The sequence below is a fragment of the Gymnogyps californianus genome, chromosome 9 (assembly GCF_018139145.2).
Source record: "Gymnogyps californianus isolate 813 chromosome 9, ASM1813914v2, whole genome shotgun sequence".
NCBI classification, from domain to species: Eukaryota; Metazoa; Chordata; class Aves; order Accipitriformes; family Cathartidae; genus Gymnogyps; species Gymnogyps californianus.
The window spans coordinates 641086-666924 of record NC_059479.1 but is presented as its reverse complement, the minus strand read 5'-3'; the positions used below and the strand labels follow the sequence as shown (position 1 = coordinate 666924).

Sequence of the window (25839 nt, the reverse complement as noted above, 5' to 3'; positions counted from 1 at the left end):
CGGGGCAAAGTCTGCCCTTGAACAGTTTTATAATGAATGGGTGAAAAGGCAAAGAGACATTTTGTGTTGTAAGAGCGGACGGGCAGGTCCCACACAAACACACCGCGCGTGTATGCCCTCCATAGCCCGTCCCTTAACAAGGTGATGCATCTCCCCTTCCCAATGGTAAAGGGAGAGCTGGAGAGTGGGAGAGCCAGCACGGGAGGGAAGAAAGGGAGGGGAAAAGGAGGAGAGCATTTTATGATACTTGGTATATGCTATGGAAATACTAAGAAACCCCAGAACCAAAATCAATTGAGTGGAAGGAGCAAGCTGGCAAATAAAGAACACGGGAAATGGTTATTTTTCCTTCACTCATTGCCACAGACACAAATCCCAATATAATGGCAAAGGCAAGGGCTGTGCCAGCCGCTCGGACAGAGCTTTCACCACCTCCAGCACTGCACTCGGGCCGCTGCGCCGGCAAGCACAAACCTAGGTCAGCATGGAGAGTCCCAACACTTTTTTAACGCCCATGGGCTCAGGCAGCGTGTTCACACAAGGACCATGATCCTTCCAGCCTGGAGGGTTTTCTGGGCGGTTCTGGGCATCTTCAAAAGAAAACAGCCAGACTCTCGGTGTGTCATGCCACCAGGACCCAGGCTCCGGATGCGGATTTCAGTGTGCACCCGGCATCAAGTCAAACAGCCCATCGTTAGAAAGGGCCACTTGCTGCTCTCACACCACCGCGGGCTGAGTCGAGCTAACTAGCCGTGTAAAAGGATAATCTCACTTATTAATTTAAATGAAAACTAACTCATGGGAAAGACTATACAAATCAGCACCCTCAAAAGGAAATGAAAACAAGTCAACTAGCTAAGCATTGAAGAAAATAAATGAGCTTTGGCTTGCACGTCACAGTTCTTCAGATAGCAGCTCTCAGGAGCGAGAAAAAGGAGCCGCAACTTCTGTGCTCCCAGCACAGCCGCGGGGAAGCCGGCAGTGCCCATCTCTGCCGCTCTCCCTGGTCCCGAGGGGTTCGCTGCACCCACTGCTATTCTGCAAGAATAAGGCTCGAGCAGAACTTGAACATCCCGGCTACTCCAGTCATCCAGCCTCAGCGCATCACTTGTTTCACAACCTTAACTCAAGCCGTGACAGATGAGCATCTCGTCACAGCCTGGTAGCGCGCCAACTCACATTTAAAGGAGTCCTGAGTTCTCTAAACCAGACACAGCACTGGTGCAGGACTGGCGTTCTATTCTTGTTTAAAACAGCCTTCTTGTGCCTGTCAGTAGGGACAAGAATTGAAAGGTGATGAGGAAGAATTTTTTTGTTATGCTTTCTCTTCTCCTTTTATCAGGAACCATCAAAAAGCTTTAGCATGTCAACCACTTTCCCAGCCAGCCGAGGTTCGCCATCCATGGATCCGTACCAGCAGCTACGGACCATGAGTACGTATTACGAAGCTGGCCAGAGGGACAGGCTTCAGAAACAGCATTCTTCCACGCACGGCTTGTCTTCAAAAGAAATATTTACATAACATCTCCATTGGCCTGAGCAGAAAGGTCATACTGACTGCAGCAGACGGGAGGGTCATCCCCTTCTCAAGGGCTTTTGAGCCCCACCAGTGAAGAGCTGAGGGTCCCCCAGACCTCTCCTGGGGAAGGGGATGCCAGAGCAGCGGCCGGGCGGGCGCAGGGCGGACGGCGGCTGGGTACGGGCTGGGAGCAAGGGCAGCCCAGAGAACGGCCTCCTGCCTTGCCTCATCTGTTAGTGTAATAATCCGCCCTTGATCTTTTTATCAGAATCTTATCTCCTCCTTCAGTAGGTAGAAATTATTACAGGTATTATCTGTAGGCGGTATCACAATTACATAGCTGGCCACAAAAAGATTATATAGCCATCATGCCAGGTGATACATAAACACATGGCACTCTCCCAAGCTGATTACAACCGAACCGAAGAAAGGAATCTGCAGGTAGGTGCGACCAGCGAACGCAGGGATACCAAACAGCTAACAGTAGTAATAGCAAATGCCACTTAAAAAACGTCTGAAACTACACGGACAGCTAGATTTTTCTGAGCCAATTACCCCCTAAATTCTTTTATCCCCTTTGTTTCCGTTGCTTCAGTAATAGCTCCTTCTTTGATTCCATTTTAGCTTAAACCAAACAGGCCTACACCACTCACTCGGTGCTGTGTTTTGGTCTTACAAATCATTTTGATGCCGTAACCTTGGACTTATTCTATCAATGCTGCATCTCACTCTTAAAACAGGTTACTTAGTCACCTCAAAGACTGCTGGTAATAACTATGCAATAACCAGAGCACAAAGATAAACAGCTACGAGTCCACAGTGTAACAAAAGCTTGTATTAATTTGGTAATTATACTGCTAATTACTGGCACAATCAGGTACGCCATATCAAAAGCTTTAAATTAAATCAAATTGTGTCAATGCCTACTTTGTTTCCTGCGTAACGTTTCGGTGCCTCTAAACCCAGGCAAATCCCCCCCTCCGCATAAGCAAAGGGGCAGGCAGCAGTCACGGACCTGCACCGCTCCCAGCAGCCGTCCCAGCCCGCACCCTGAGACCACCGACCACGCCGCAGAACGGCGAGGAGGGCTCCTGCCGAGGCGGCACCGTAATTCGGTCCCGGCGGATCCGTTGGCTTCCGAGGCAAGCCCCGGCAGCTGGCAGCACTTGTTTTACGAGCTGTGCAAGCTGCATCCCAGAGCAAGGTGGAAGCCAGCACCTGATTTTTCATTAATGGTCCCTCAAGCAGTCCAGCCCCCCTCTCTCAAGGCTTCAGAAGTAAACTCTTCTACTCAGAACCCCAAACCCCAAATTGATAGTAGTTTATGTAAAGGGAAAATGTAAACAATTCCCCCCAAATATTAAGAAACTGTTCATGCCTTAGTGTCACATATGGGGGGGGGGTCGTCTCTAACTTAAAAAATGCCTACCTATACCTGACCCAGACTGCACCAGGCCAGAGCTGGAGTTTTGAAGAGAGGTTCACCTTGGAGGGAAGAGCTGCGATCCCGCTAGCACAAAGCGGGACCGTTCAAAAAGGGAAAGAACTAGGAGCAACACACCTTAAAACGCTCCTTATTCTTCAAAGAAGACTGGGCTGCGTCTGGAGCTGCCACTGCCAACACTGCAACGGCACGGGGATCTGAAGCGCGGATCTCCTTAGGCTGGCAAAGCTGCAGTGAGCCCACAGAAGTGCCTTCCACCGCTCTCAAAGAAAATGCTGAGACTACATTGTCCAAGGCTAAGAGGGTAAAGCTTTCTGTGCAATGCCACGTAGGGCAGGAACTTAAACCTAGCACTGGAAGCTAGCAGGGGAGTACAGGTCCAAAGCAGACCATCCTTCAGTGAGGGAACTTTACTATAAAGCGTTTGAGCTCCCATGCCCCTCTTTCTTCACAGACGCTGCTGCCTGGGAAGCTGGTACGCGATCCGCTGCCACCAGCTCCAGCTGCAGCAGAGGCTGCTCATCGCACTGGCACTATTGCATATCCAGGAGAAAATAAAAAGCCACGGCAATCGATAGGCAGCACACTGTAAAGTTAATGGAGACACTGCGAGGATGAAAAATAAGCCTGGCAGCGATTAACAGGTACGGCTTTAGCGAGACCACAAAGGAGCGTTCCGCTTTCCTTACAGCATTTTAAAATTGCATCCGAACACAGAGAGGTGTATAAATACTGTCAGTCCGTCACACCCTTGCAGCAGCCGTGTAATGCTGTACGAGAACGGAGTTCAAAGGACAAGATAAGGGCATTTTAAAAGCCCTCTGTGCTAGCTCCGACTCCACTGATCCCTGCAGAAGTCTGCCAGCGGGAGCCCAGGCCCCCTCGGAGCCGCTGTGCCAGGGGAAGCGGAGACACGGACACAGCACGCTGAACGGAGCTGCAAGGAAGAGGAGGATACAGCACTTCCCACAGGAGTAAGGGAGATGTCATTTATCTTTAAGGCAAGACTCGAGCAAAATTTACCTGCTGCCCAGTTCCAGCCCACACGACTGCCTGCTGAACACCACGTAAGCCCAAACCTGTTTTCCTTAACGCAACGTTCCCTATCTGTGTGCAGTTCTATTGCACAGGCTTCGCAGGCAAACAAACCATCGCAAGGCTGAGCCTTCCGCTACCAAAACCCTGCATCGTCCATTGACAGCATTTGGACAGTAGAACTTTTCCAACTTTATTCACCCCTGCTCACTCTGCACTGATTTCAGCAGACATTTATCCCGACTCCAGAGGAAGACACGCAGGGTATGCACAACTCCTGCCGCCGGTACGACGCTCAGAGCTGGACTCATTTTGACCCGTCCTTACTTTTATCCCTTGTTTTTTGCCAAGCCCTCAATTTCTTCCTAAAATCCTGAAGTAAATTATTGTGTGGATGACAATCACTACACTGCCCGATAAAGCTGTGAGCATTGTAAGGCAACAAAACAAGCACAGAAGCACGAGCAGTTGCCCCGTGCTAACTTAAAGGGAAAATCTAATTGTTCGTTTTAATCTTTGCTCCCACCAGACAGAGTACCACACGGTGAGCACGTGGATGTGAAACTCCAGCGATGCAAACCCAAGCTGAGGCCATACCAACCACTTGTGGCTGGGGCTACCTCCCAGCCAGCAGAAAAATCCTTCTGCAGTCACGTTCTCGCTCCCGTTTCTATCGGCTGCAGCGATTCTCTCACGCAGTAATGCGTTTTGCCATGCTGAAAGGTGCTGATGCAGTATGCCCGCTGGTTTAGATGGTGTGTACCTATTTTACAGAGACAATCTCCTTTTTTGAGGTTAATCCACCAGGAAAAACTACTTTTGATCGAATCCTTCTTCTCAAACAAACCTTTCCTCCTCCACTCTACTCCTCAATACTCTTCTATCTCTACTTTAAAACACATTTTCTATCTGTACTTAAAACAGAACTTCAAACCACAGGCAGTATTTCTCTGCCTATACATTCAGCAGTTTCACCTTGTTCTGCACAACTCATTCCCCATGTGTCTAGCTCACGGCGGAGCAGGGCACAGGGAGAATCTGAACTCCATCTCACGATCGGTCCGTGCCTCAAGCGCAGCGTCCCGATCCCCGCACGCTTGCAGCGGCCGAGAGAAGGAGGATAACAGACGCGTAACGAAACGAGATAAATGCAGTCAACCCGAAGGGGACGGTGGAGAACACCGGGAGTTTAGCGCAGTGTTTCTGGCAGAATCTTGCCCGATAAGTCACGAGTGGCAGCATTTCGGTAAAAGGGAAGGCTCCGACAGCGGAGAGGTGAATCAAGCCGGGGGCAGCCAGGACAGAGGCGGGCTGGACCCGCGGCGTTCGCCGGGGCGGCTGGGGGGGGCGGCGCGGGGTGCGGGTGCCGGCGGGGTGCGGAGTAGCGGGGTGCGGGTGCCGGCGGGGTGCGGGGTGCGGGTGCCGGCGGGGTGCGGGGTGCGGAGTAGCGGGGTGCGGGTGCCGGCGGGACGCGGGTACTCACCGGACGTCGCCGTAGGCGCCGGCGTAGCCCTCGGCCCAGGGCCCCAACTCGCTCTTGATGCAGGCGGCGGGGGCGGCGAAGGGCGGCCGGCCCGCCGGGTACCAGCCGTCGGCGGGGAAGTCGGCGGTCTCGGCAGCCGGCCCGCGCCCGCAGCCGAAGGGCCCGGCGGGCGGCTCGGCGCAGGGCCCGTAGAGCTGCCCCTCCTCGGCGAAGAAGGCGGGCCAGGGGGGCGCGGGGCCCGGCGGGGCCATCTCGGCGCCGTAGCGGCACGGCGCTCCCCAGCCGCCGCCCGCCGCCGGCCCCGGCGGGCTCTCCAGCTTGATGCGGGCGGGCGGCGGCGCCGCCAGGCTGAAGCCGGGGGGCGGCCGCGCCGCGGGCCCCGGCGAGCCGCGGTAGAGCCCCGGCCCGGCGGGCGCGTCGACGGCCAGGGCGGCCTCGGCGCCCGCGAAGGCGGGCGGGGCGGGCGGCGGCCCCGGCGGGGCCCCGGCGGGCGGGCGCGGGGCGCGGGGCGGCCCGGCGGGCAGCGCGAACATGCAGTCCTCGCGGGGCAGCGGCTCGCCCGGCGCCTCCGGCGCCTCCAGGGCCAGGCCCATGGAGGCGGACACGGCCCTGCAGAGCTGCTTGGCGCTGTCGCCCAGCGGGTCCTCCTCGGGCGCCGGCTCGGCCGCGGGCGGCGGCGGCAGCAGCGGCAGCGCGCCCGCCTCGCACAGCAGCTCCCTCAGCTCGCCGGCGCAGGGGAAGGGCGAGCCCATGGCCGGGCCGCCCGCCGGCAGCGCCTTCCCGGCGCCGCGGGGCTCCGGGGGCGGCAGGCAGGCGGGCGAGCCCGCCGGCGGCCGGGGGCTCGGCGGGCAGGGCGCGCACGCCGGCGGCTGCTGGCTGGTGCCCGGCTCCTCCCGCGGCGCCTGGAAAGCCTCGCAGACGCTCTGGAAGAAGGTCTGAAAAGCCCCGCGGAAGGTCCGGCCCCCCGCCCGCGGGTAGACGCGGCCGACCCCCAGCTGCACCTCCATGCCCGCCGAGCGCGGGGCAGCCAAAGCGGCAACGGCAGGCGCGGCGGGGGCGGAGAGCCCCGGCAGGCGCCCCCCGCCCGCCCGCCCGCCGGGCCGGCTAGCGGCCGCGCTGCCCCGCGGCGCCCATCCCCGCCGGAGCGGCGGCGCGGGGCGGGCAGCGGCGGGCGGGATGCTCGGGGCGAGCAACAGGCAGGAAAAGTTGGAGCCGGGGGAGAGGGCAGGCGCGGCTGCCGCGGGCAGCTGCCTGCGGTCCGTGTGAGCGGCGGGGCGAGCGGGAGGCAGGCAGCGGGGGAAGGAGGTGCGGCGGGGGAGACCGCCCCGCGCCGCCGGCGCGGTCCAGGGGCTCTGCAATGATTAATCCGGTAACCCGCCGGGGAGGAGAAGCGGCGCCCGCCCTGCCCTCGGCTCGGCTCCGCTCCCCCTCCGGCGGCGGTGGCCGGGCCGGGCGGCGGGGGCGGCGAGCGGAGCCCCGCGGGGCGGCCCCGGAGCAGCGCGGCCCGCGGAGCCGCAGCGCCGCCGCCGGCTTTCGCCGCAATTTCTGGGCTCGGCGCCCCACCGGGGCCGGCCCCCGCGGGCGGAGCGGGACGGGACGGGACGGGGACTGCCGGGCCCGGCCCGCCGGGGGACAGCGCCCGCCACCGCGGCCTCTGGGCGAGCGCCCGGCCTGCTTCCCCGCGCCCCGGCCGGGGAGAGCGGGGGCGCGGCTGCGGCTGCCCCGGTTCCCCTCCTGCCGGCGGGCGGCCGAGGGGCCGGGGCGGCCCCGGCTGCCGAGGGAGCGGGGTCGTGCAGCCCGACCCGGGACGGCTCCCCTCCCTCCCTCCGCGGCTCGGCTCGGCTCGCTCTGCCGCCTCCCCGGCCGGCAGCTAGTGGGGTGCGCGCAGCTGGGCGGAATTCAGCAGAAAAAAAAAAAAAAAACAACAAAAAAACCCGCTCCTTTTCGTTCTGCGCCCACGTGGTCGGTGCTCGACAGCTTCCCCCGGGCGGAGGGGCTCTCCCTAACTCGGCATTCGCACACCTTCCACTTCGTGCCCGGGGGAACCAGACGCCCTCTCCCTGCCCAGCGGGAGCCTTTGCTCCCGCCTTCTCTGCTCCGCATCTTGCCGTAATCCCCGCTCGCCACCAGCAAGGAACAGCAAGCAGGTCGGTGCCTCTTATGCGTACCACCGCTCCGCTTACGCACGGGGCTGGAAAAGACCAAGCAGCTAGCAGACATAATTAGTGTAGGACCTAGCATAAACAAGGCTTGAGCTCCCCTTACTGGTCCTGTAATAACAGTCCTAAAGCAACGACTTCTGGCAGGCGCCATTCCCAGGTAACCTGGTAATGGAATCGTATTCATTTGAGATAGCTTAAAATAAGCCCATTAATTTCAACCCCTTTGGAGACAAAGGGAAAAAAGTAATAATTTGTTGCAAATGGAGAAGTGGAGCCAGTCGGGGAAAACAAAGAATCGTGTCCAGCCTTTTAAAAGCATTTTTACAAGCCATAGAAGACAAAAAAAAACTCCTAAGTACAGCCAAGCAAAATCTGGCAGTGTCCTCCATACTGCCTGAGTGGCCAGAGAACCCTGCCTCCTGTCAGCAAAGCAGCTGGGGAAGGCACAGGGTTGGTGCACAAGGCGGGGATGGCATCGCTGCCCGCCCCACGGGCCTCGCCCTTAGCTGGCACCGGTGGGGCAGGAGGGCGGTGGGCCCGGGCTGCCGCCCCCCGGGCAGTGGTGGGCCCAGGACTCTGCCCAGCTCTTCCCGGGCATTGGTGAGGAAGACCATTTACAGAGAAACCTTCAGTATGGATGCAACACCAAGGTGGGTTTTAATGACAAGTGATATAGCCCCTAAAATAATAAAGAAGCGCAGCTAAAACCGGAAAAGGTAAAAATAAGGGGAGACACTGTAAAATATGTGCAGGGTGCCTCTTTAAGCACTCGTAGCTCTCGGCGATGCCACCTGCATCACGGGAGACGGGCCCGGCTGAAGCTCGGTGTGGGCTCCCTTTCTGCATGTGGCCCAGAAGCTCCAGCCCTGCAGTAACAACGAGCTGCAGCTCCGGGTATGAGGAAAGGGAACACGACAGGAGAGGATCGGAGAGGTGTTTCAGAGGGATGCCAAGAAACCCGTAGAGACAAGGAGGCCCTTTATGTGTCCGAGCGTTAACCACGTCACAAATTGTTCTTCGCCTACCCACAAGGGGAAAAGCCTGCGGGTGCAGGATGCCTTTTCATGGGGTAGGCTTGTGCGAGAAGTGTCTCCTGCAGAAGGAGGGTTGTCTGCATCACTTTTTAAAAAGCTGGTATAAAGACTTAATTGGATTTTCTGAAAGATTAGTACCATTAGTTCAAAGAACTTCCTTTTTTTTTTTTTTTCCCTGGACACAGATGAGCGTACGAACTCACTCTTCCAGCTATGCAGTCATAACGATGGCCTAGCTTTACTGCAAAGCTGCTCTGCGCTTCAGAAACGATGGCAAAAACCTAGAGGCACAAACCCAGGATTCACAACTGAATCTTATTATGGTATCCCCTGTAAATGATGAACACCCCCCCCCCCCGCCCCCGTCCCGGAAAATTAGCCGTTGCCACAAATCCATGCAGTTACCTGCCAAGTGGATGCGGATTCCAGTGTCTTTGCACTTTCAGCCTCCAATAGTTGTCAAGCCTCTGGAGTAAAATATACGGACTCTGGAAAACATTAAGGGGAGGATTGTCATGATTAGCATCAAGAAATGTATTGAAAAAAAGCTGAGGATCGGAGATGTAGTGTAGTATCACTTAAGAAATAGACGGCTTTGTGTTTTAAACAAAAAGTGGGTTATTCACACGTGCGATTCTGACAAGCCGTGTAAAAACGTTGTTTGACACCACCATTCCCACCAAGGAAGAAATGTCCTCAGTTCGTACGCACTGAAAACACCACGAGCTGTGAAGACCTCGGGACAAGTTAGACTTTTTATGTTCAAATAGCCTTTTCTGCCTGGGATCGGATACATTTGAGCCTCTGCTTGTGTCTCCTGGCTCTCTGTCTCTCGGGTTGGTATCTGTCCTGCCGCTCTCGGTGTTCCCCTGGCCTCTCCTATCTTTGCAACATCTGCAGGTGCCTGGATTTTCCCACAATCTGAAGTGTGTTGCTGGGGGTTGTGAGGTGCTAATCACAACAGACAGGCATAAAGACAGACAGCAAAATGGTTTATGTTCTTCTCAGTTTACAGAGCCAACACTTTAATTTTGACTGATTGTCTATGTGGTTAAGATGCATTATTTTCGAAGCAATTTTGTGATTAGATCTTCACATAAATTTGAAGAAGCTGGTCATTTTTCTTTTCTTTTCTTTTTAATTTCTTTCCTGAAAAGGTATCTTGTGAGCATTTTGTTTTCCTGGCATTCGCATGTTTCTTTTAAAAATTATTTAATGTGAATGGATTTTTTGGGTGCGTATGTGTATGGCTGTGCATGCGATTTTTTAAAGGCTTCATGTATTTTAATCTTTATACTTGGTTGACAAAGAAAAATCTGTACTGCTAAGGCACAGAGAGTGTTTTACTTGCAGTTACTATCTTACAAATATTAAGATGTAACTTTCTTTAGTGTTTCAAAGTTCTTTTACTAGTTTCATTAAAGCTGAGTTAAACCCTTTCCATAAAACCATTTTCTACAGTTTAGAAGTCAACCACAATCTCAGCTTACATCTTAAATTCTGAGAGCTATATTTTAACACAGTAAAATAGGCATCATAGATGGAAAGACCAGGCAGAACCTACGCAAATGTATATTTTTTCTGTATGCGAGCTAAGCTGTAGTTTTGATTATCAAACTAGTGAAAAAAGAGCAGCAGCATGAGCCTATGCATGTTTCAGAAAAGTGCCTTTCTCTTAGATGAGTGTGCTTTTCTTTAGAACGAAGTTGAAGAACGTGTTACGGATTGTTTGCTCGGACCTTATGCGCGGCTGTCAGTGGTTGAGGCTAAGGTATTCATGCATTTGATTGCGTTTGATTGCTAAAACATGAAGGCGGGCTGAAAGTATTTTGTTTCGCTTTACTGTCCCACAAATACCGAAGCGTTCTTTTCTAACGTTCCAGTGGTATTTGGTTTTATTCATTAGATCTGAGTGTAAGAATTACAATACATTGTTTTGTGTTACATAAAATAACATTAAAATCAGTAATCGGGGCGGACATCCAATCTGAAAGTACTGCAGTTTAAATCAGATAAATAAGTTTGGGGAGACGGACGGGCGTATCGCCTGTTTTGATAGAGCGAAGCCGAGTGCGGCCGGGCCGGTGGCACCGGCCCCGCGCGGGGCCGAGCTCTGCCCGCGGCTCCTCGGGGGCTGCCGGCGCAGCCCCCTGCCCCTCTCTGCCGTCTCCCCGCAGTCGCTTATTTTTCTAACTGGCTAATACATCGTTTAGATGGAAAATTAGCTGTGAGTGAAAACAGATATTTTCTCACAAGCCAGTTCCATTCTAACTGAGGTACATGTGGCTTGTATTATAAAATAATGACTTACAGAAAAATCCAGCACGATGGGCTTATCTGAGTATTTGGTGGAATATGTTCTTTCAGGTTATCAATCACAGCTTCGTGCTGAGAGAAGAAGGGGAAAGGCGGGGGGGCGGTGCAGAAGGAGGAGGGCATTGCTGAACCACGGCTCGGGGAGCTGGCAGCATCCGTTGTGCGTGCTAGGTGAGCAGGCAGCGAGAAGCCGTCCAGCACAGCCCCGCTGCTGCCAGCGCTCATGAAGGTCTCCGCGGGCCCCCGGCTGCTTCTGCAAGGCTCTGCTCTCTGTTCCCGGTGTTGTGAAGATCTGCTGCCTCGGTTTTCTCTCCTGTTTGGTCAGGAGGAGGCACAGCTGTTACTCCGTTTTGTTATTCTACGTGTGTGAGCCGCCCATCGACATGGTCCTTCCTACCTGGAGTTCAGAGAGATGTGAATTTGTATAGCGGGGCAGGGGAGCGAAGAGGTACAAATAAAGGAGGTGTTTCAAAACTAAAATACGTACAGTGCATAAAATGTAGAAGCATCACCTTTTCCTTTATTTTATGAGCAGTTTACTGATGTAAACTAAATGCATATTGATTACTTTTTTTAAAAAATTGACACCCTAGATTCATGTCTAAACTTAATATAGTTTATAAAAGTAAGTTAAATTAAACATGAAAACATCGTATTATTCTCTGTATTTGCTCCCAGGATCATAAAGACATTTTTGTCATTTGCCTGGTGGAAGTCACTACTTGAGGACCTTCAATTAAAGTTTATTGAAAAGTTAAACCATCATTTCCAAGTGTCTTATTAGGGGTCAGAGGGAATTTTTCATTTTAGTTTGTTCAACTAGTCCAGTTCACTATCATCTCACGCGCGCAAAGCTGGGAAAGGCAGGACAACCCTTCTGTTTCTATCCTATGGTGTCATGGTTTAACCCCAGCCGGCAACCAAGCGCCACGCAGCCGCTCAGCCCTCCCGCTCCCAGTGGGATGGGGAGGAGGATTGGGGAAAAAAGTAAAACTCATGGGTTGAGATAAGAGCAGTTTAGTAACTAAAGTAAAATAAAATATAATACTAACAATAATAATAATAGTAATTAAAAGGAATACAACAACAACAACAAAAAGAGAAATAAAACCCAGGAAAAGACAAGTGATGCACAATGCAATTGCTCACCGCTCGCTGACCGATGCCCAAGCAGCGATCCGCTCCTCCCGGCCAACTCCCCCAGTTTATATACTGGGCATGACGTTCCATGGTATGGAATACCCCTTTGGCTAGTTCGGGTCAGCTGTCCTGGCTCTGCTCCCTCCCAGCTCCTTGCACACCTGCTTCCTGGCAGAGCATGGGAAACGGAAAAATCCTTAACTTAGGATAAGCGCTACTGAGCAACAACTAAAACATCAGCGTGTTATCAACATTATTCTCACACTAAATCCAAAACACAGAACTGTACCAGCTACTAAGAAGAAAATTAACTCTATCCCAGCTGAAAGCAGGACATATGGCCAAAATGGGATGTGAATAGATGAGATCTACTACTTCTAAAATCAGGAAGGAGACGGGGACCATGTGCAGTCGATGCAATGCATTACACGTGGATAGCGCTTTATTTATCTAATAAAGTACTTTTTTACATTTAAATAATAAAGTTTTTATGTACTCAGAATTTAATAGCACTTTCTTTAACTGTAAAAACAATCTTAAAATTCTGCACATATGTTTTAACTGGTTTTAAATGCAGCTTGATGCAGCACACAAAAGGAATAATCACACTATAATTAAGAAATATTTCATTCACTGTTTTTTAATGTAATAAATGGTAAGAAAAATCTGAAAAAATAATGCTGAACAAGATACAGTTCAACGTTTGCAGTTTGTTTCTCTTACCTAAATAATTAAAACTCTTGATATTGATTAACCTTCTACTAGCCTGACCTGTACAGCAGCATACAAGTTATTTAGATAACCAGCGAGCCGTATGTGCATTGAATAGAAAATAAAGAGCCACCGAATGAGGTAGCCATGTGCTTAGCTGTAAAACAAGATGTAGGTTTACATGTTCCTTTGGATGTTTGGGATGGGAAGAGCACCAATGCAGTGCACTATGTACAGTTGCATGAATTGCAACACAAAATAGACAGTTAATAAAGGAACCCATTTACAAAACCTTAAAGATATTTTTCTCTGTTCTCTTCATTTAAAAAATCAGTTTGCATGTATTTTATTATTTCACCTATATGTATCTTACGAGCAGTTTCTCCATTAAAAATATTTAAAAAGAACACATTCTTCTTGCTTTTAAGTTAGGCACATCTTAAAGATATCCAAGAAAATGGAAGCAAATTGTTACTTCATTTACTTCATGTTAAAAACCTTTATGGTTACCGTACAGCTGGATTTGTTAAACTTGCTCATAGAGACCAAGCATATCATTAGAATCTCTTTGGCTACAAGGCAGTATACCCCTTACAGTGCTAAAATTAAAAAGGATTTCTCATAACCAATTACTTATTACTGATGTCAGATTAACAGAAAGTTTGCCCAAATAGAATACATGAAAGTTTAACATAAAAACCTTTGGGACTTTAAAACCAGCTCCATGTTAGCTATATTGTATTCCTATAGCTTCTGTTTTGGTACTTATTCAAGCTTGTCTGCCAGTAAAAATGTCTGATATTTGCTTTCTAATGACCCTCATACAAGACCAAATCATTTACGTTTTAGTTTATCCTAAACAATGTTAAAATATTTATTTATCACTCAGATACGGCAAAAAGCAATATGAGGGATTTTAGTTAACATTTGACCTAATAAGCTTCCATTTTTCCTTCCCAAGCCCCTCTAGCTTCTTAGTCATTTTTTTAGCTCGTCGTTTTATCTTTCCTAGGGATGCTGCTACCTCTTGTCAGCCGTCGGGCTGCACTTGCTGCCCGTACACTGGTGCCTCTTTGGTTTCCAGCTGCGGATGGCTCTTCTTGTTAGGAATCAGTTGGTGAAAGGAGTGAGAGCAGATCCTGCAAGAACAAAATGTCAATCTATAAAACATAATTTGTTTCGTGCACCATCGCTTCCTGACTGGTCCTTCCCGATCAGAGGGAGAAGGCACCGCCTGGGCTCCGGCACTGCCAGAGGGACAGGCAGGACTTCCAGCAACACGTTGTCCCTTCGCTTCCCCGAGAAAGGGCAGCGTTTGCTTCCAGTGCCTGGGACGGAAACTCACGTGCAGCTTCCTTCTCTGCTGGAGCTGCTTGTGCATAAAGACACAGACGGAAGGGATTAAATATCTACTTTAATTCCGAGCTTTTAAGCATGCTTTATCCAAATCACCCGTGCATTTCCCAGGGTCCCTGTGGTTCGCGGCACCGTGTGCTGTACGGGGTGGGCCTCGGGCACTACAGAGCCCCTGCGCGGAGCCAGGGGAGCCGCCGGAATTATTCTGAAACTCAGCTTTGCTGGTCTCCCCCCTTCTGCTTGAGAACCCACCCAAGCACTCCCCACAACCTCCACCCTCCTGCCACACCACCCCCTCTCCAAGCAAGGGCCCCCTTCCCTCCTCCTCCTCCCAGCACTCTGCCTCCCATGAAAAAGAAGTAAGCAAACAACTTCTCTCTTTCCATTTTCATGCTTTTATTTAGTGCTACCGACCTCAAAAAGACAGTTAAAATTGAGAAAATTTAATTACGTTAGATCCAAAAGCATGACAGTATTTATACTGTATATCACTGCCCTTTAGAACCCCAGTCGTATTCACATCTTAATGACTGACCTCACTTGCCCATGGAAGGTGCTTTAAAAAGAAAACGTAGGCTATTAGCCAGCAAAATGTGTTACTGACAGTCAGCAAGACTAAACCTGTCACAGTGTTGGTAACACCACTCCAGCCGTTACATAAACGTTTCCTACGTTTTTTCTGTAGCTTGTTTCTGCATTACTGATACCAGAGGGACTTTTGGCATTGTCTGCAGTAACACCTAGAGGCTCACAAAGTTAAAAGTTTGACTCTTCCAGCTCTTATTAGCACTTAGCATCCTGAATCCTTACAAAAAAAATTCAGTTCCTGAAATGCTGCTTTTTGTTACACTACCCAAAATGGTTCGGCTGTTCTCTCACCCGCAGCATCCCTCAGGAGAAGCCTCGGCAGGACCACACGGTCACCGTCTGGGGGAGCAGGCAAGAGGAAGGTGGGGGAAAATCACCAGTAGCGAGGTGGGCAGACAGACAGATTCCTACCCCGTGGAGACAAACGCCAGTCAGACCCAATTACCTGCTACTTCTGTTTGGTGTGACAGGGAAAATCTCTCTGCAGAGACTTCATTTTATTCATCTGGAACGTACACCTTCTCTTGAAAGTCAGAGGAGGTAATTCTTCAAAGAGGCTGTCCCCGGCAAGCAGCTGAATTAGATCAGGAGTTTTGTAACAGGTGAGAATGCTCTCTGGAGACATTATACAATTGCTCATGCCTAGAAAGATCAAGGAGACATTTACTTTTCAGAATGGGAGGAAGAGAACAGTACAGGGTTTCTTGCAGTAGCTTGATACACACTTGTCAGGTGTGGCAGTGGAAATGATTGCACCAGAAGATTATAGATACATGGGTGAGGTGCAGTGTGCAACTGAGATGCAAGCTTTGCAAATTTAAAATAGATTCTCATCCTTGTGCAGTATTTTAGCTGGCTGAGAGAGTTGCCTTAAAGTTAATATTAAACACTGTGACAAGGAAATGCCAGTAACACCAGCCTATAAAAGATGGTATGTACTGAGAGCTGGGACTGGCCTCCACTGGTTAAAGGGGGGTTCCCAGGATTTACATATGTAATCATACATAGAGCTAACTATGTGCTGCAATTGCTTCAGTAAAAAAATCCTTTGGGATGCCTTTTCTAATTGTATTAACTAGGATTCTTTATCTTATTAGCCTTTCCCTTTTGTATGACTTCAACATGCTAGAGTATGATTTGGCAGCAGAGTCTTAGTACCTGGGTAGGTGAGAGTTAAGAGTCTGAGTATCTCACACTGTAGGAACTTGCTCCAAGGAGATGATTGCAGGGCTATTCAGTGCAACCCCCTATATTAGAATCTGGCTCAAAATGTTCCATGCTCTGTAGATACAATAGGATGACAGCTATAAATACTCTCCAGGCTGTGCTAAAGGACAACAAACAGTAAATTGAGGATGCTTTGTTATTGTTGAATGCAACTGTCATAGGAAATTAGACAGTTTCTTCTGCCACTCTGACCACAGACAGAAAATTTTATTGTATGCAATTTTCAGTTTCTTTCCACTGTGAAGTCACACATCTTCAGTGAGGTGTGCCTGTCTGCAGCATACAAAAATGCTTTTAAAACTTTTAAACTAACTGCAAGAAATTTGTTCAAACCTTGTCTGTAAAATTTCTATTTCAGCTTAAGCACTGAAATCATCGTTCTTGTTTGAATATTTTAGATTTTATCATCGAGATTTCAGGAACCAAAAATTGCAGTAGTCATCTCATTTCAAATCATTTAGGCCCCGGTATAGCAAATAGTACGCATATGCTGTTAAGCTGAGGCAAAAGAATTGTTATGTTCAAGTCTGTGAGGCCTCTATGCTTAAAGTTCAGTGTGTGTCCACCATGCTTTATTGGATAAGGGCCTTGCATGATGAGGGAAAACTTACTACCTTCTGTGAAAAGATTTTTCTGTATTATTTCAGTGATTTGCAGTGGGGCTTGCCGTAACAGAAAACAATACAAAGAAGGTGTGACAGGCATTTGCCGTTTGGGGTATAAGTAACACAAACAGCATCCAGCGCTGACTTGTTTGGTCTTAAATTGAGTCCTTCTGCATGGGAGCTCTGTCCTGGTCTTACTCGTGTATTCACTTGCTGTGCTCAGGGTTCATCCCCCTAACCAACACCTGCCCACTGAAGCCAATGGTGCCATTGAAATGTGGGGAGCTCTTTGGCTGAGGAGAATTATTGGGCACTGGTTCAAGACTGTGACTATTTAAAAACCTAATTCTGCAGTTCTACAGGGGAAACTTGGACATGCCAGTTTAGGAGGGGTCTGAAGAAGAGTGTGCAAATAATTCATCTGCCCCGGCACCTGCCCCCCCCCCCCATCCAAGCAGTTCAAAAAACAAGATTCAACTCTCTACAACTTTTGCTCCATATAATTGGCAATGCTCCAGTTTGAGCAGTGGGCTGGGTGCAGGTTTGAAGGGTGGGTAAGAGTGTCCAGCCAAAACCAATGGAGAAAATGGGAAAATAGGTACCATACCATGGTGCAGGCTTCCCCTACGCTCGCCCACACACTCTCCAGGGGTCAGCTCTCCTTGATCACAAGCAAGTTCATTCCCGTGGCCACAGTCAGTGTTTGCCTCTCACTGAAATTGCCAGCTAGAGCTATTGGAAAAATATAAAAAAAAAAAAAAAAAGACAAGAAGCAATTCTAATGAACACGGTAGTTTCATTAACATTTACAACTTATTAATATTCTAAAAGACTCAACTGCCAGGAAGAATTTCAAATTAGTGTCAGCCCGTCAGTGGTATTTGCTGAGATACCACCCCTGGGAGGAACTGGATGGGAATTCCCACCTTCTTTCACAGAACCACCTTTGCTGTCCTCTCCATGCCCCCTGGATACACCGGATATCTCCCTTTTGCTGTCGCTTTTTTGGGGGGCTCTTCCCTCTCTCCTGCGGGGAGCAGGTAGGCAGGCAGTGGGTAACTGGGGTGGCTCTGCCATGGAGGCAGCTGACTGGAGCAGCCAGTGGGGCCAGACCATGCGTTTTACACCTGGCCCAGGGCAGGGTCCCTGAAAGCATGAGGGGAGCAGGGAAGGAAGGAGGTGGATTGTAGCTCTGCATCGCAGGGTAGCCTGGCCCACATTTGGGATCTCTAGCGTGCTCGGTTCCTCCCAAACTATCAGCATTCAGCAGAGTCAGTGGAGAGATCAGTACTGACTTCTGCGTGCAGGATGGGTGCAGTCACACCTCGCTTCACTCTCTCCATTCAGGGTTCAGTTTGCTCAGCAGGATGCAGGGAGTTTTCAGATTTCAGGTAGCCTCTGACTTACCGTGGGGAAACATACACTATGGTTATAAAAGCAAAGTATTTTGAGTGTATTCCTAAGATGTGAAGGAAAAATCAGTGGAAATACAGAGGGGCTAATCCTCATTCAAGGAAGGTTCAGATCTGCAGCCTTTAGAAATTTCATCTCTTTGATCAAATAGGTAGAAAACTGTCAGACATCTCTGCTTTTCCCATTCCTGCGGTTTCCCCATTTGTGAGCACCAAAATGCTTTACAACCTTTCTCAAATTGAACCTCAGTGCAGATCTGGGAAGAGGGAGGCAGTGGTACCACTAATTATCCCAGTTTCCCACCCAGGGAAACGCGAGGTGCCCGTGCAGCAGCATGACCTGGTGGCAATCCGGCGGTGAGTCAGTGGCATGGCTGGGAACAGCACTCACAGCTTTTTTCTCTTTCTTGTGCTCTGACTCCAAGCTTTTTCCACGTATGGCTTATCGCAAACCAGTCATGGTTAGAAGAGTTATCCAGGCTGGATAGGGCCTTGAGCAACCTGGTCTAGTCGAAGGTGTCCCTGCCCATGGCAGGGTGGTTGGAACGAGATGATCTTTAAGGTCCCTTCCAACCCAAACCATTCTATGATTCCATGATTCTATTTCGTATTTCTTCTCCCTCAGTCAGTCCCAGGGACAGCTTGCTTGATAAACAGAGCAGGATTCTTCCAACTGACAGGACTGCCAGGTCAAAGAAGGATAAAAAAAAATCCAGCTCGCTTTTCTCCCATATTCCCCAACCCTCACTGACAGTGAAGGAAAGCAGAGTTCAAAAGCCTGCCTTTCTCTAGCTGCGTTGTCCTCTCTGCTTTCCAGAAGGCAGAGGAGAAACCTGGGCTGCCCAGCAGAGGAGGCAAACAAAATGTCCTGAGAGAACAGTATGAGAAAGAACTTGTTCCCTGGCCCTCCTTCTGCTTTAGGCATCATGCAATATTTTGGAGATGACCTATTCTCAACTTGAACTTGATAAGGCTTTGAATTTTATTTTCCCATTCTCTCAACAGCACATATTGAGGTAATTTGTATCTGTTTGTAAATATTTTTTTAAAGGGTGAATTTTAAAGTCCCCTACAGATACTTATAAGGGACCTTCACCATAGGCTTAGGTTTGATCTGTGGATGTCACTGAGAGTTCTGTCTTTCAGTTCAGAGAAAATCAATTGAAATGCACGAAGAGGAAAAAAAAAGATGATGGACTTGATTCTGCATTACTGAACAGGCACTTTGTCTGACTTCATCACGAGCAGAATGAGATCTGACTAGGGGCAGGGGGAGACGCTGCAGAGACCCGATCCAGCAAAACACTTCAACACATTTTCATCTTTAAGTATACAAATAGTCCCACTGAAATCTAGGAAATATTCATGTGCTTAACGGTAAGTATTCACTTAAGTGCTTTGCTGGATCAGTACCAAAACGATTATTTACCAAGTGCTGTCAAATACATCGGACACCAAGAATATACTTTTTCTGAGAAAATCCTTTGGCTCAGAATATCCTGTCTGAGTGCTCCGAATTGCAGCAAATAACATTTTTCAGATAGATAGGGGACATCCATTAAAAACTTTCCCCCTAGACTCAAAATTAACAGCTGTTCCTTTGTTTTGTTTCCTGAAAAAAAATTCAACACCAGGTGATCTTTAAGAGCACAAATCTACAGCCATTGAGAGCTCAAATGTTATCGCATTCCTGTGGAGCTTGCCAGGAGCAGAATCAATCATTTTTTGCCATTAATCTCTAGTAAAATAAGGCCAATGATAGCACACAGTTCAACAGTTTTGCTTCCACTCATTTGAGGCAAGTTGCAGGCATAATCCATTAGCCAGTTGCTTATAGTATTATCTTGATTGTACTGCTTCTTTTTTGCTAACCCAGCTATGAAGTGATTAACCTATTTATGATACAGCTGCAGAAGACCTGCCTTATTAATGTCCCATAAATGTTGAAATAATGAAGTCCTTTCCAACCACAGTAGGCTGTATGGGAAAATTAAGAATCATTCTTGCGGTACCTTTAAAATAATGGCAAATATTCAAAAAGGATCTAGAGCACAAACGGCATCCCGCTCTCCACCCGGGCAGAGGCAGCTTGATTAGCCAAAGGCACTTCCAGCCTTGGTGTGAGTGCTTGTGCCTGTGCGTATTTGAACCTGTTACTGTTCCCACCTAATTATGACAGGGAAGCAAGGATGCAGCGGCAATGAAGACCACGTAATTTGAGGGAAAGAAACATGCGAGTAGGTGAGAGAGATCTTATTTGTACCTCTTCCGGATGCTGTCGCTGAGGGAACCACGATGTGAGCTGATGGGTTATTAGGCTCCAGAGAGCTGGTACAGCAGCTCCAGAGCCCCAGAGACCTCCCGCCAGCCAGCACCTACAGACGGTAACAAGGCAGAAGTCTGTAGGAAACCAGGCTTCATTACTTCTGCCACCCACAGCTTTTCCTTGTTATTTGATTGAGCCTCTTATTCTTAGATTGCCTAGTGCCACACAGAAGTAGCACATTCCTTAAAGTTTTAAATATTTTGGCCATTTGTATCAATCCTGGACTGCTAACTTTGCCTTGTCTTGTCAGATAGATGTGTGAGTTCACGTGGGCGGGTTAAGAGGCTTTAAAAATTGTCTTTGCAGATGGGTGCAGAAAATGTTTTAACTTTCATCTATTTTAATTCTGAAAGGCAAGAATGCCTTACATCTCTCGTTGCTCAGTATGTTGCATCCTTCTGATTTAGGACCCTAGGATGCTTAACTCTCCCCTCTACCTCTCCTTGATGTCCAATGCTCACGCTGCTTTTACCCAAGAAAGCCCAAACCTCACATGCTCCTGGGAGAGGAATTGCCTGGCTCCTTGCCACTGCCTTCAGTGAGTTTTGATCATGTTTATGGCAGAGATTAGTGAGAGGATCCTGCTCTGTCCATCAGTCGCCCTGCATGCCTTGTCCCGGTGAGAGGGGGGAATTGATTGAGCATCATTACCTCTCAAGAAGAAAGCACTTAGGAAAAGATGAGTTTGATCAATTCCAGGCATGCGGCAGGATCCACCGGCCGGTCCCTGCCCAGGAGCGGCATCAGGCCAGCGCCAGGTTGCTCAGCAACCGGCAGCATCCTCGCACAGAAAGCGGCAGACCTGCACTGTGGCTTTCAAATGCCTTTGTTCACACGTTTTGAAACAAATCTTACTTTAAATACAGGACTAAGCAGATGTCTTAGGCAGTATTTCTGGAACAGTTACAATCACCTGAAATGTTATTCTTCTCTTTTTGCCCAAATTCATCTCTGTCACCTCCAAAGAATCACTAATGTATTTTCCTTCTCTTACAAATTGGAGACAGATTTTCAGAACAGCTTGTTCATGCACCTTAACGAAATGACCGAAGTGCTTGGTCCATTTGATCAAAGGCAATCATTGCGGTGCTGAGAACTTGAAGAAACTTCATTCCTAATGAAACACACATTTGGACCATTTATCATGTCTTACACAATTGCATTTTGGGCAGAGTTTGAAGTTCCTCAGGAGCTGGGGAGGTAATACATGGGGTTGTGACTTCTAAGTTCCTATATGAAATCTGGTGCAAGGCAGCAAAGCTGACAGATCCATTTTCCCAGTGTACAGCTGGGAGAAGCCTGGGATGAGGCCACTTTCATTGCCGGACAGGGATGACCACCTAAGGCGAGATATCAGAGGTTGATGGAGATTCATTGGCTCCACTGAAGTCCATGGGTGCTTTGCTGCTGCCTTCAGCAGGCCAGCGTTTCATCCAGGCTTAAATACATAGTTGATGTTAGGTTGTTGCTGCTTGTTTGAATACTTTGAAGATCTCAAGGAAGCATCAGAACATTTTCCTTTATCTGAAGTTTCTAATGTTACCGGTCTTTGTCCCATCTTAGCAGGCACAGCTCTTCCTCAGTACGTCTCGGAGGTCGTTTTAAGTTCTTATTTCCAACACTGCTATTTAAAGACCCTGTAACATATCTAAAGAATATCATAGAGGAAAGATGTGTCATGGCTCAGCTGAGAGTGTGATTGAGGCGATTACGTTGTGTTGATCGTAGTATGAGCTGCTGTGGGAAGGAAATTGCCCATTGGAAATTTCAGTAAAACTACACATCTGTATCACATTGTTACAGTACAGGTCACAAAAACTCTGATGCAATGTTCTAGAGGTGCAAGACTTTGCACAATTTACTTCGTAAGCATATTTTCATTGCTAATTGGACACTGAGGAGTCCATTCTTTCATCAGGTAAATATATTGTGTGACTGAAGAAGTAGTTTAACGCGTCCTAGATCTTTATTAAGACTTGAGGCAGTGTGATACATTTACTCCTGCACTAACATATTTTGCCTTTCCTGAAACTCTGAATAGCAGCGCACACAGATTGGAGCACTGGAAGCAAAACCTTGCTCAGGACAGAGCTGATCACTGCTCCAGGCAGCTGGAATGTTTCTAAGGAGGAGCGGCGACTGAGGACAGCTATACAGATCCACTATCACAGAGCTTGCTGATAACACAACCGTTAGCCAGCAAGAGACTGTAAATCTCCCAAACGCTATGACAATGTATTTAAGCTGCATGTGAGGAGAACTGATTTTTCTGATTTTGTTCCCTTTAGTCCCCTTATCCATCCTTCTTTCTGAAAAATCTTTGCCCAGGCAATTTGTGATCCAGACATCAGCAAGCCAGCGACCAAATGTGCAAATGCAAACTCCCCGGTTGTTTAAGCTATCTATGCACACTGCACCGAGATAACCTGCATCACTCCCATGCCAGTTTTAAGTCATTCCTCTTGAATCTTGAGTTCTCTCTACAGTCTCTCCATCTACTGTGTTTTCTGAGCTCCTTGCCTCCCTTAACTGAGCACAGAGCTCTTCCTGCAGAGCATTGCATGGGCCGGTATGAAAAGCACCCTTTGTCCCTTACAGAGCAAGGCAAGCTTCTGAAGTGGATAGTTTCTGTCTCTTGTTCTTCTCCGTAAGTGGCTCCTTTGCTGACTAAGAGACACCCTGGAGCACTGACCTGGAGGCAGCTGCAAGGTGGCTGGAGGAGCTGAGCAGCTGCAACTGTATTCCACACTGCAGACCACGCAGCACCCTGGAATAACAGGCAGCATGGATCAGGTGTGTCCTTGGGCTTGCCCCTGGTCAGGTAAATCCAGGCCTGGCTGGTGTGTACTGCTTATGTGCCCTTTCTGAGGGACTGCCCTGACTCTCTGAAATAAGGAAGAAGCATGCTTGTGTAATAGAATAAAAGGAAAACTAGAATAGTGCATCCCCAAGGGAGACAGTAGAGATGAAAAGTATTTGGCAAGGGAAACCTCACTTAGACGACCTGGAAAAGAAAGCCATAAATAGCAAAAGTGTTGTAAAACACAGGTGTGGAGGGTTGTCTCCCCCTCCTCCCTGTTGTTTTTTTACAGCTACTAAGCACAATGATGGGAAAAATGCCAGCTAGTCTGCAGGAGAGCTATTTACACACAGCACTGACACATCCGGGCAACAGCTATGCCAACCGTTTCTCACCCCACCCCACCTATTCTGAAGGGACATCCCGCTGAGGGTGACGTGACAGCGAAGGCCACCACAGTGGTTCCAAACCCAGCTTCTTTGTGTGGAAAGTTAAAATGATGGTGGTCATTCATTAGATCCACTTGTGATGATGAGTTTGTGGTGGGGTATCTGTTCACCAGAAACAGTACTTACAGTCGTCTGTCTCCAGTGACCAGGACTGGATGGTCAGCATCCCTGTGGGTACCTCAGGTTTCACCCGCAGATTTGACAGAAAAAAAGCACGTCATGCTCATGTACGAAAGGGAACTGTCTCTGGGTCATCCACTGCACTGATGCCGTACCAATCACTGTAGGTAACAACCTCCTTGAAGTTCCTATCGGTCTCAAGTCTTCATTTTTTAAATTTTCTGTAGCATAAGAAATGCCAGAATGCAGCAGGGTAGCGTGCTTCTCATGGATTGAGGGTCCACATCTTAAAGATTATAATTGAATTCTTCTCGTGCTGCACAGAAAATTGTGCAATCTACAACATAGGTATCCTGAGGTGATACTGCATAGAAAGAATGAAGAAATTTAAGGATGGCAAAGATTAGTGAGTTCAGGTGCAGGTACAGATAGATCGTCATAAAAAGATGTAACAGATTTTGTCCTGCTAATAGTAATATACTATTGACTTAAAATCACTATATGGGTAGTATAGTGTCTCCGAAGTGTCTCCAGTGAATCAAAATAAAGAAATCTTTTGGTGCAGCAATCTGAAGTGACTAGGACAGATGTAGCACAATATCCTACCCTTAACAGAGGTGAGAATAATTTAAAGAAAACTCTGAGAGGCTGGATGGGTTTATGTTCACCAAGTGTTCTTCTGCCGTACAAAAGTAACCTGCTGGTGAAATAGGTTTTCAGTGATTTGCCTCGTACTGCCCTTCAATCAGTATTGAAAAGTTTTGGCTTACGGTACAAAAAATTGTTAGTGACATCATTACAGGGCAGTAAATCTTGGCATAAGGAGGCAACAGAGACTTCTAGCCTTTCTGCATCCTGAGCAGTATTTCTAGAACACTGCTCCCATGGGGAGAGATACGTTGTGTTTACTTCTTAGGCTTTATCTTTGCTGCTCCAATTCCAGCCTTAACAGCGCAAGCATGCGTGTGCGCGCACACACACACACACACACACACACACACTGGAGTTCTTTCAGCCCCTGTGAATGACAAGAACCCAGAAAATGAAGGAGGTGCATGCATGCGTATGCATTACAGGAGATAGCTGGATCAGACAAAGCACTTTGTTTCCACGTTTCTGTTTATCAGTAAATCTCATACTGTCTGTACAGAATATGTCTAAATCTGGGGACTCAGTAGCACTTTCCATCTCTTGGGATGGAACGGTTTAGCAACGTCTTAACCCCACAGCAGGACAAGGCTGGTGCATGCAGTGCCCTACTGCCAGCATCCTTTTGCCCTGGAAAGGCAGCTTGGGTGCAGGAGCCAGGCGGGAGCCCTGCCACATTTCAGACAGGTTCCTGCACTGAACAATAAGAAAACTGCCATGCCAGGCACTGTAGGGCACACCTGCCTTGTAGGGCACAGAGCAACGGACATAGCAGGAACTATACGGTTAGCAGGACTGTGCAATCAATATGTGCTTTGATACATGGCTGAGAAATATCTTACTAGGCTTTAAAATGTTGTGACATCTCAGGAAAGGCTTTAACAGTCAAACGCAACCTTCTCAAATTCATGTCTTCAATGCTAGGTTTGCATTTGAACGGCCGCAGTCTTGTCCCATACTGGGAAAGGAGGTAAGGAAAGCTGTTAACAGTTACCACCCTTCTCTTACCCTTTGGTGGGCTGAACAGAGAACAGAAATGCTATGAAGTGGAGTGTTGGTCTGTGCTTTGCTCAGTCAACAACCAACGTTTATTGACTTTAAAATTTTACATACTTGTAACTGGAACCATATCATCCAAAGCCGCCTTTTTAGAGCTGATTATTGCTCATCATGTGATGTCCTGGGTACTTTCATAAACTGTTGTTGCAAGTTCATTTGAGGAGTCTTTTTGTGCTTGTAAATTATTGGCAGATGTCTCATTTTTCTGAAACATCAAGAAACTGGCAGCTTTACTGAAAAAAAAAAAGAAAGAACATTTTTGTTGTTGTTACTGTAGCTCCCTATTAAACAAGAAAAGTCTTCAGTACTTGCATATATTTGTATTCTGTTGTTTTTCAATTTTTCCCCTAAGGAATGTGGCCTTTTGATATCAAGCCCTGCTTTGAAAGCAGAGACTAGAAATGC

At 48.5% G+C, this 25839-nt stretch overlaps 1 protein-coding gene across 1 annotated transcript in view; it reads right to left on the bottom strand.

The window, feature by feature from the left end:
* AR (androgen receptor) overlaps positions 1-6488 on the bottom strand; it is a 57791-nt gene extending 51303 nt beyond the window's left edge. The window contains exon 1 of the mRNA XM_050901898.1: positions 5482-6488. Within this exon, the coding sequence (XP_050757855.1) occupies positions 5482-6488 (1007 nt within the window). The remainder of the gene's footprint in view (positions 1-5481) is intronic.
* Between the last annotated feature and the right edge of the window lie 19351 nt (positions 6489-25839).